The sequence below is a fragment of the Portunus trituberculatus genome, chromosome 25 (assembly GCF_017591435.1).
Source record: "Portunus trituberculatus isolate SZX2019 chromosome 25, ASM1759143v1, whole genome shotgun sequence".
Classification (NCBI taxonomy): Eukaryota; Metazoa; Arthropoda; class Malacostraca; order Decapoda; family Portunidae; genus Portunus; species Portunus trituberculatus.
Genome location: NC_059279.1, coordinates 10,412,085 through 10,423,856, shown reverse-complemented (window position 1 = coordinate 10,423,856; position 11,772 = coordinate 10,412,085). Strand labels below are relative to the sequence as shown.

General features: G+C 38.2%; 1 protein-coding gene across 1 annotated transcript in view; it reads right to left on the bottom strand.

Moving 5' to 3' along the window:
• The window catches only part of LOC123508827 (dystrophin-like), a 35,361-nt gene extending 24,201 nt beyond the window's left edge, over window positions 1-11,160 (bottom strand). The window contains exons 1-5 of the mRNA XM_045262753.1: window positions 10,282-11,160; window positions 9,823-9,883; window positions 5,003-5,139; window positions 4,496-4,697; window positions 187-315 (exon numbers count right to left, since the gene is read on the bottom strand). Of these exons, the coding sequence (XP_045118688.1) occupies window positions 187-315; window positions 4,496-4,697; window positions 5,003-5,139; window positions 9,823-9,883; window positions 10,282-10,303 (551 nt within the window). The 5' untranslated portion in view covers window positions 10,304-11,160. The remainder of the gene's footprint in view (window positions 1-186; window positions 316-4,495; window positions 4,698-5,002; window positions 5,140-9,822; window positions 9,884-10,281) is intronic.
• Window positions 11,161-11,772: the final 612 nt, after the last annotated feature.

Here is an 11,772-nt window from a genome sequence, read left to right as displayed (position 1 = left end):
TGCTTGAATCAAAAGCATTATGCACTCTGGTTAAAAGAATATCATTCAGGACTTAAATTCCAAGGTTTCTGTAATGTTAATATAAAGCACTTGTTTTTTTCTTTCCACTGAATGAAGAATGCACACTCCTGAGTTCTCTCTTCTCAAATGATGATAAACCTCATACAGTGACTATGAATATAATACCTTGTGCAGCAATTGTTGTGATCAGCTACCTGGTTGAAAAGATAGCGATACTTCTCCTGCAGACGGCCTCCACACAGCACCACAAGCAGCACCTTGCATCCTAGTACCTGCACCATACCACTCCTGCCTCTATTGAAAATAGAGTGGAAATATGTACTTTCATTAAACAAAATTGCACCACTTCATGTACCCATCACAGATACAGTACAGTTTATGGGGAGGCCAGGTTACAGTCTACTTCTGTCCAGCTACTTTCAACTTTTTATATTATGTAGGAGGAGCAACTGCCAACAGCAATGAAAATGTAATAGGAAAAAAAAAATATCTACTGAGATATCATTCCCCAAACAGAGACTAAAGCAGTACTCAAAAATCATACGATGTGTCTTGAAATCTCCCTCTTGAAAGAATTCAAAATATAGGAAGGTGAAAATGCAGAAGACAGAGTTCCAATCTATTAGAGAAAGGAATCAATGATTAAGAACGCTGGTAAATCCTGCATTAGAAAGTTAGACAGAATGGGGGAGAAAAATACCAGAAAGTCTTATGTAGGTAGTGAGAACACAGGTAGAGGGGAGGCATATAGTTAATATGATGGAAAGAGCAGTCAACATGAAACAACTCACACACTTGTGTATCGGTGAAGAAAAGAGGATATTTAGTAGAGAAGTGATTTTGTAGAATGAAAATTAAATCTAATGCTGTGAATGTTGCTGAAGTTATGAAGAAAAGTTGAAGGGGTTGTCAAACACTTAGGGTCAATATTAAAAGAGTACTCCAACCTAGGTACATTTGTGGTCCCCCTACCCAAGTGAGACCCCAAGGCTGGTGTAAGATCACCAAATCCAATTTGCAATATTGAGTGAAGGGTGTTTAAGTAATTGATTATATGCATGATGTAGCCTTGTGTGATGGAAGTTTTCTTTAGAGGGCAGGCTGTAACTGCCCCTTTGTTTTGTAAGACAAAAAACAGAAATGTTAAGTGATGTCACAGCTGGGTTATCAATAAGTTCACAGCACCCACTGATCCAGTATTTCACACCTTACCGGAAGTAATTATCATTTCAGCGGAATTTTATTTTTTTCTTATTTTTGGGAAGGACAGCTGGCAAGAAAAAAAAAAAAAAAAAAAAAAAAGGCCCACTGTGTTGCCAGTTCCTTAAAAGAAATGAGTTACCAGTGTCCAAAATTCAGGGACAAATGTCTCGACACCTCTCTCTTATAAGAAGTCAAGGCAAAGGAAGATGGAAGTACAGAAGCAGGAAGGGAGTTCCAAAGTTTATCAGTGAAAGGTATGAATGACTGAGGGCACTGGTTAACTCTTGTATGAGAGGGTTGGACAGAATAGTGGTGAGAAGAAGAAACTCTTGTGCAGCGAGGCCGCAGGAGAAGGGAAGGTGTGCAGTTAGCAAGATCAATAGAGCAGTTAGCATGAAAATAGTGATCAAAGATAGAAAGGGATGCAACATTTCAGCAGTGAGAAAGAGGCTGTAGACAGTCAGTCAGAGGAGGGGAGTTGATGAGATGAAAAGCTTTTCATTCCACCCTATGTAATAAAGCTGTATGAGTGGAACCCCAAAACATGTGAAGAGTACTCCCTACAAGGGTGGATACGGCCCTTGTACAGAATTAGCAGTTGAAAGGGCAAGCAAAACTGGCAGAGATGCAACAGAATGCCTAACTTAATAGAAGCTGTTTTAGCAAGAGATGAGATGTAAAGTTTCCAGTTAAGATTATGAGTAAAGGACAGACTGAGGATATTCAGTGTAGAAGAGGGAGACAGTTGAGTGTCACTGAAGAAGAGGGGATAGATGTCTGGAAGGTTGTGTTGAGGTGATATATAGAGGAATTGAATTTTTGAGGCATTGAACATAACTAGGTTTTCTCTGCTCCAATCAGAAATCTTAGAAAGATCAGAAGTCAGGCGTTCTGTGGCGTCCCTGCGTGATCTGATGACTTCCTGAAGGGTTGGTAATCTCTGAAAGGACGTGGTATCATCAGCATAGGAGTGGAAAGGGCAAGAAGTTTGGTTAAGATAATTAATGAATAATACAAAGAGAGTGGGTGACAAGACAGAACCCTAAGGAACACCACTGTTAATAGATTTAGGAGAACAATGGCCATGTACCACAGCTGCAATAGAACAGGTAAAAAAAACTTGAGATAAAGTTGCAAAGAGAAGGATAGAAACCATAGGAGAGCAGTTTTTATGCCAGACTTTATCAAAAGCTTTTGATATGTCTAACGCGACACCAAAAGTTTCACCGAAATTTCTAAAAGAGGATGACCAAGACTCAGTAAGGAATGCCAGAACATCACCAGTACAGCGACCTTGATGGAAGCCATACTGGTGATCAGATAGAAGATTGTGAAGTGACAGATGTTTATGAATCTTCTTACTGTGGATAGATTAAAAAACTTTAGACAAGCAAGAGATTAAAGCTATAGGACGGTAGTTTCAAGGATTAGTTAGAATGGTCACCCTTTTTAGGAACGGGCTGAATGTAGGCAAACTTCCAGCAAGAAGGGAAGGTAGAAGTCGATAGACAAAGTTGAAAGAGTTTGGCCAGGTAAGGTGCAAGTACAGAAGCACAGTGTGTGAGAACAACAGAAGGGACATCATCAGGTCCACAAGCATTCTAAGGGTTAAGGCCAGCGAGGACATGGAAAACATCATTATGAAGAACTTTAATTGTAGGCATGAAATGGTCAGAGGGAGGAAGAAAGGGAGGAACAAGAAAGTAATTATCCAAAGTGGAGTTTTTAGCAAAGGTTTGAGAGAAGAGTTCAGCTTTAGAAATAGATGAGATGGCAGTGGTGCCATCAGGATAAAATAAAGGAGGGAAAGATGAAGAAATAAAGTTATTGGGGATGCTTTTGGCCAGATGCCAGAAGTCATGAGAGGAGTTAGATTTTAAAAGATTTTGACATTTTCTATTTATGAGAGTGTTTGGCAAGTTGAAGAACAGACTTGGGATAATTCCGGACAGAAATATAGAGTACACGAGATTCAGGAGATGGAACGCTCAAATACTTTTAGTGGGCAACCTCTGTATCATGTATAGCATGACAACAGGCTGTGTTAAACCAAGGTTTAGAAGGTTTAGGTTGAGAAAAAGAATGAGGAATGTGTGCCTCCATGCTAGACACTATCACCTCTGTTATGCATTCAGCACAGAGATGGGTCTCTGACATGGAAACAGTAACCATTCCAAGGAAAATCAGCATAATACCTCCTCAGGTCCCCCCGATTGGCAGAAGCAAAATGCCAGAGGCACCTCTGCTTCAGGGAATCCTGAGGAGGAATTGGAGAAATAGGACAAGATACAGAAATGAAATTGCAGTTGGAGGAGCCCAACAAAGAAGATAAGATAGCAGCATAAGCAGAAGGATTAGAGGTAAGGAAAAAATCAAGAATGTTGGGCGTATCTCCAAGAAGGTCAGAAATACGAGTAGAGTTGCTCTAGGTCATGAAGGACAGCAAAGTTGAAGACAAGTTCATCAGTGAAGGGAGAGAAAAGCCAAAGCACCTTGGTAAACATTGAAATCTCCAAGGATGGAGATATTTGCAAAAGGGTAGAGGGACAGAATGTACTACACTTTGGAAGTTAAATAGTCAAAGAATTTACTATAGTCAGAGGAGTTAAGGGAGAGATAGACAGCACAGATAAATATAGTTAGAGGGTGACTATTGAGATGAAGCCAGATGATGGAAAACTTGGAAGATTTGAGAGCGTTGGCACGAGAGCAACATCCAGCTTTGGAGTGAAAATGAGGATATCGGAAGTAGGAGGGAACAGAGAAGGGGCTACTGTCAGTTGCCTCAGACAGCTGTGTTTCAGTGAGGAAAAAATGATGAGGTTTAGTAGAGGAGAGGTGGTGTTCTACAGATTGAAAATTAGATCTAAGACTGAGAATGTTGCAGAAGTTAATGAAGAAAAAGTCAAGGGAGGTGTCAAGACATTTTGGATCACCACTGGGAGAGCAGTCTGACCTGGGGACATTTCTGGTCCCATCCCTAGAAGAGGATTCCAAGGCTGGCTTTTGAGTTGCCATTTTGAATTTCAAATTTTAAGTGAAGGGTGTGTGTGTGTGTGTGTGTGTGTGTGGGGTAAGATGTCTACTGCCTCCTCCCTAAAGACCAACCAATTTCACAATAGTGACCTGTGAATACCAAATCTAAGATACTATCACATACTATTACAGAATGAGGGTTTCAATGAATAACCTCCTTATTTTCTACTCTACTAAAAACAGTCACCATTATCTTAAATAACTCATCAACAGAAATTTGAGATCATCAACTTACAAGTCATAGATGTTCAGCAGGAGATTGATGGTGAGTTGAGTGGCAAGAGCAGCCTGGCTGTGACGGTGTTTGTGAGCACTCCGTAATATCTTCAGCACTACCTCTTCTACCTGCTTAACTTCCACCAGGTCACTGTTTTCTCCAGCTCTCAGTCCTGCACTGTCAAAGGCTGTGGCAACACTCTGCAGTGACACATCCTGCACTGCAGAGAGAATTTCCAATCTTCATCTTTTTTCATATATTACATGTCAGTTAATGTGTTTAATTTTTTTCAGTATGAAAAAAGTGTCTGAAGTTAATGTGTCTCTCATAATCTTAACCTAAAAAAGGAAAAATATGCTGCAACAATTTATCAATTCATGTAATAATGTATTTGCATAAATTATCATGTTAAATATACAGTTTCTCTTTGACTTTAGAATTCTTTCTTTCTTTATTAAGTCACAAAATACTAGCTGCAGCTGAGCAGAATGAGTCCTGCCATGAAATACATCATCCAGACCTTACATTTCAGTCTAGTCTGCAGACGCCTCAGCTTGCAGGCAGTACGATAAGCTGCGAACTTCACAGTGTTCAGTGACTGGATTTCTTCAAAGATGCGTACATACTCCGGATGGTCCCACTGAGTCACACCTCGACTATGGCTGGGCAAAAACAAGATACACATTAGTTAATAAAATACCTACCATTTCCCTTTCTCTAACAAATTTCAACCATTTTTTCTCATTACAACATCTGATATACAAAAATATGACTTCTGAGCAAATACCGCATAAATTTTTCATGAAAGTGATAAACCTTAACTCAGGGAGGGAGGCAATGGTGTAGTGGATAAGGTGATGAGCATGGCAGACATCCATGTGTAGGTTCGAATCCCACCAAGTATGGCCTTGAAATTTTACCATTTGTCGAGTGGTTTAAGTTACCTACATGTCACCATGAAACCAGGTTCTAGGTGGTTATATCAAATATGCACTTGGATGGTGATATGGGCCCTAATATGGGTACCACTATAAATGAAATTGCCTGTGCCACTAATGGGTGGAAGCTTAACAGCGCTTCCAATACTCTTCAAGTTACCTACAGGCACTATAGGCCAGAACGAAAAAAATAAATAAATAAAATAAGTTGCATTTTCTTATATTTTCTATTTACCTCATATAACCTTAAAAAAAAATAATAAAATAAAATAAATAAATAAAAAAAAAATAATAATAACAAATTGCTTATATATATATATATATATATATATATATATATATATATATATATATATATATATATATATATATATATATACATATATATAATTCCAATGCAATAAGCAGATGTGTGGCTATCATATTATACTTATTATCAAGTACTTCTCTTTCCCTTCCGACAGCTCACGATGTCAGACTGAGGAAGAGGAATTTTACATTTACATTTTTTTTATTGTATGTTCTCTACTTTCCATACACATTCCACAACTCTATAATGTGTGCAATACATAAATACTCTTTTCACATCATAAATACCTATAGGTAAACAAGAATTTTCTTTTTTTTAATCCCTCTCCTATACCCTAGTATTGTTTCATTTTATTGCTTTGATATTATATGCATGATGACATATGCATCAGAAAAAAGTAAAATAACCCCAAGTATGTTTCAATTTCTACTGAAGTATTCAGTCCATAATAACTATGAACCAAAAATTACATGTATATATAGTATAAAGATTCATTCCTGACTTGTCATAAACTTCTATGCTACTGTTAGTGGCAAATCTTGAATATACGTATAAACAAAATTCAAGGACGTACTAAGGCTCTAAAAGAAAATTGAACATACATGTACTAACACTTCTCAAGGAGTTATGTATATATAAGTACTAAACACTGTATGGGTTTAAAAGTTTGCAGTTTTGGTATATAAGAAAATGCTTCATAATAACAATGTTTATAGGTTTTTGAGGCTAATTCCAAAAGGAACCATTTCCAAAATTAGTATATCCTCTTTCCTCTAACCCTTCTCAGTTCAACTCACAACATTAACAATATTATGCCACATTCCTGTTCTATAGTAGCATTGCAAGAGTCTACAGCAGGGTACACAACAGCTGAATCCTGTGCTGCACCTCCTTGGCTGTCATACTAACTACCAAGACATCCTGTTAATTACATAAGACTTTGCATTCAGCTTGCATCCATTGACTGCAATAAACTAATGCAAAACACCAATCATAAACAAAACATGGGAAGTATTCTTTTTTTTTTCTTTACACTATACATGACTTACAATACCTGTAAGTATACTTGAAGAGTATGTATAGGAAGAGCTGTTCAGCTTACACCCATTAGTGGCACAAACAATTTTATTTATATTGGTCCCCATATTATGGCCCATATCACCACCCAAGTGCATCTTTGGTTTAAGCACCTAGAACCTGGGTATCATGGTAACATGTAGGTAACTTTAAACAACTTGACAAATGGCATAGTTTCAAGGCGGTACATGGTGGGATTCAAGCCTACACGTGGACGTCTGCCCAATCTCATGCTCACCACCTCCCTAAAGTACACTAGAAAGTTATATGAAGCAGCAAAAATGTGTGTACCGCCGAGAAACGGAAGAATGATAAAAAACATTAAACCGAAATGATGGAATAACAAAATTAGATGATTTTCTAGCAACCCCAAAAAAAAAAAAAAAAAAAAAAAATATATATATATATATATATATATATATATATATACACACACACACACACACTTAACCCTCCGCTATCGCACCCAATTGGGGCCAAAATAGCCGCTCCATAGCCGAAATTATCTTGGCGTGAAGGTGGTTTTGGCCAATGAGCGCTCAGATATCCCATGACGTCATGGCTGGGTGCGCGATAGCAGGCATCTGAGGTCGCGATAATGAAATCTTGGCAGCTTTTCATGGGTGCGTGATAACATTAAAACGCGATAGCCAAAGTCGCGATAGCCGAGGGTTGACTGTGTGTATGTATGTATGTATGTATGTATATATATATATATATATATATATATATATATATATATATATATATATATATATATATATATATATATATATATATATATATATATATATATATATATATATATATATATATATATATATATATATTATTAAAAACTTAGAAAATAAAATAATAAAAGATTGATTCAAAACATGATTTTAGAAACAAGAGCTCCTGCTTAACAAACTAGTATAACACCCTACTTATATTTCTGACTGTCTTGGAGATATGCCCAACATTTTTTATCTTTTCCTTACCTCTAATCCTTCTACTTATGCTACTACCCTAACTTCTCCGTTGGACTCCTCCAATCACAACCTCATATCTGTATCTTGTCCTATTTCACCAATCCCTCTTAAGGATCCCCTAAGGTGGAGGTGCCTCTAACATTTTGCCTCTGCCAATTGGGAGACTTGAGGAAGTATTATGCTGATTCTCCCTGGAATGATTACTGTTTCTGTGTCAGAGACCCATCTCTGTATGCTGAATATATGACAGAGGTGGTAGTGTCTGGCATTCCTCATTCTTTTTCTCAACTTAAACCTTTGAAACCTTAGTTAAACTTGTCCTGTTCTCATGCTATACATGATAGAGAGGTTGTCCACAAAAGGTACTTGAGCCTTCCATCACTTGAATTTCATGCACTTTATATTTCTGCTCAGAATCATGCCAAGTCTGTTCTTCAACTTGGTAAACACTCCTTCATAAATAGAAAATGTTAAAATCTTTCAGACTCCAACTCCCCTCGAGACTTCTGGCATCTGGCCAAAAACATCTCCGCTGCCATGATACAGTGGAACCATGCGTGCTTTGGGGTCCAAGGGGTCTCCAAGCGCACGGGTTCAAATCCAGTCCAAGGTCCGAGTGTAGGTTGGGCTTCCTCGCTTGGGGCAACAGTTTCCTAGCAGGTGGACTTTGATATAGGAGGTACTCCAAAAAGTACCTCCTTTAGCCCATAAACTCCCGTGAAAAGCCCACAAGGCATAAATAAAAAAATAAAATAAATGAATAAATAACTTTACTTTTTCATCTTTTCCTACTTTATTTCATCTTGATGTCACCACTGCCATCTCTTCTGTCTCTAAAGCTGAACTCTTCCCTCAAACTTTTGCTAAGAAATCTACCTTGGATGATTCTGGGCTTATCCCTCCCTCTCCACCTAACTCTGACAATTTCATACCTTCAATTAAAATTCTTTGTAACAAAGTTTTCCATGCCCTCGCTGGCCTAAACCCTTGTAAGGCTTATGGACCTGATGGGGTCCCTCCTCTTGTTCTCAAAAAATTATGCTTCTGTGCTTGCACCTTGGCTGGCCAAACTCTTTCAACTATGCCTACCTTTCCTTCATGCTGAAAGTTTGCCTACATTCAGTCTGTTCCTAAAAAAAGATAATCATTCTACCTAATACCTCAAATTACTGCCTTATAGCTTTAATCACTTGCTTATCTAAAGTTTTTTAATCTATCTTCAATAGGAAGATTCTCAAACATCTATCACTTCACAATGTCCTATCTGATTGCCTGTATGGCATCCACCAAGGTCGCTCTACTAGTGATCTGGCTTTCCTTACTGAGTCTTAGTCATCCTCTTTTAGAGATTTTTGTGAAATATTTCCTATTGTGTTAGACATATCAAAAGCTTTTAATAGAGTCTGGCACAAAGCTTTGATTTCCAACCTGCCCTACAATGATTTCTATAATTTTCTCTGCAACTTTATCTGAAGTGTCCTCTCCGACCATTCTATTGCTGCAGTGGTAGACAGCCACTGTTCTTCTAAATCTATTAATAGTGGAGTTCCTCTGGGTTCTGTCCAGTCTCCCACTCTCTTTCTATTATTCATTAATTATCTTAACCAAACTTCTTCCCCTATCCACTCCTAAGCTGATGATACCACCCTTCACTTTTCCACATCCTTTCAGAGATGATAAACCCTTCAGGAAGTCTACAGATCATGCAGGGATGCCACAGAATGCCTGACTTCTGATCTTTCTAGGATTTCTGATTGGGGCAGAGAACATTTAGAAGTGTTCAATGCCTCAAAAACTCAATTCCTCTATCTATCAACTTGACACAACCTTTCAGACAACTATCCCCTCTTCTTCAATAACACTCAGCTGTCCCCATCTTTTACACCGAATATCCTCAGTCTGTCCTTTACTCATAATCTAAACTGAAGACTTCTATGAAGTTGTTTTGAGATGACTGCACATATATTTAATTTTTCCTGCTTGTGAAATATACACAAACATAATACTGACAACGAAAACGAAAAAAAAGAGAGAAAAAAAAAAACTTACTTCACATAATAAGGCACTTCGGAATCGGTGCGCGCCACTGCCCACTCCTCCAAGACATGACCTGCCAGATAGAAACATTAAAAATACCACCATGCACACTCCTTGTCCAACTCATTTTTTTTCCAAGGTTAAGTTTAAGTTAGGTTAAGATAACTAAAGCACAGGCTTAGAGAGTCAGTATATAATCAAAATCTAGACTGACCCTCAAGCCAGTGCTTTACCAAACCTAACCTACCTACGCCACTTTTTACTAATGTTTTATATATATAGTACACAAAAGGTTCTATAAAGGTTTGGAAGACACTGATGAGTTATACTGGATCTTTATCAAGAATAGATTAATTAATGTAACTGATGATTCCTTCAGTGTAGTTCATGATTTGAAGAGTCATAATTTGCCGAGAAGTATAGTAAAAAAATGAGCAGGGTAAAGTTATTTCGTGAGCCTGTTTCACCTACCCTCCATTGTCTCCACCATCATCCCTGAATCGGCAAATTATCCAGGGTTTGTCCTTCACACATAGCTTTATCGTAATTCTTCTGTGTTCACTCCTTCACTGCCACACCACCTAGCAGCCTGGCAGGCAATACTCGCAAGTTCGCAACTCACAACAATGTTTGAATGAGACGCGCAGGTCAGCCAACCCTTCCAATGTTGACACTTCAGTGATGCGTGTTTTAAAATGTTAGAAAAAGGTTCGTATTACATGTAAAAAAATAACTTTGGGAAGTAATTTATGTTTATTTCGAGATATAATTATATTTTGTGATGGTAAACCTTTGCTACGATACCTAGTTGATTGATTGATGCATTTATTGCTGCATTAATAATCAAATACAACAAAGGAGGATAATGGACCCTGCCACCCACCCCCCTGGACAAAGACATAAGGGTAGAGTATAAAAAAACAACAAAAAGAAAGATAGTATACACTACAAGAATATAAGTAAACAAATAAATACAGATATTGCACATCTTTTTGCATAAATATATCCTACAGTCTGGGAGCAAACGTAGGATATTCCTTGAGTATATCCTTGAGCAAGTTGCCAGATGGCCGTTTTTTCGGCTAAATTTGTAAAATTTGGGCGTGTTGTTTGGTATACATAACAAATACAAGTACTTAAATAAATAAATATATACAGATATTGCACACTTTATTGCATAAACATCCTACAGTCTGGGAGCAAACTGAGGATATTCCCCGACTATATCCCTAAGAGTATTTGAGTCTAGGAGATGGTCAATGAGGCTATACAAGTCATGTTGACCTTGTGGCCTGAATTTAGCAATGATATAGTGACGTACAGTGTGTCCTCTTGGTGCAGCACACAGCACACACAGGAGAAGCACTGCCTTCCCAAAAGTATTTGTGGCGTAATCTGAGTCTCACTGCCACCAGTGCTTCCATTTTAGGGTAAAATACCCTAAACTAGGGTAATTGAACCCTTCTTAGGGTAATGTTTAGGGTAATGCATAAACTAGGGTAATTTTAGGGTAATCTGCCGCCCTATGGATAGGTGTGCTTGGAATGGTGCCAATTTGGTGGCAGGCTGGTTCTCTTTCATGTTCGATTTATGTACACTAACTCGGAGGAGTTAGTGGCAAGATTTCGGGAAATGTTAGGCAAGATAAGGGAGAGTGGTAGGAGGTGTGTAGTGTCAGGAATCTTGCCTCGTGTGTATGTTAGCAGGGAATGGTTGTCTAGGGCCATTGGTGTGAATGATCGGGTAAAAGGGATGTGTAAGGATGTGGGTGTCAGCTTTGTGGATGTATGGGATAGGTTCTATGGGCGAAGGGATTTGTATGCTAGGGATGGTGTGCATCTGAGTAGGAAGGGTGTGGATGTGCTGAGTGGATGTCTGGAGGGAGTTGGGATGGAGTGTAGGGGGTGAGGTAGCAAATGCATTCCAGAAGAAAGATGCTAGACATAAATTAGATAGGATAAA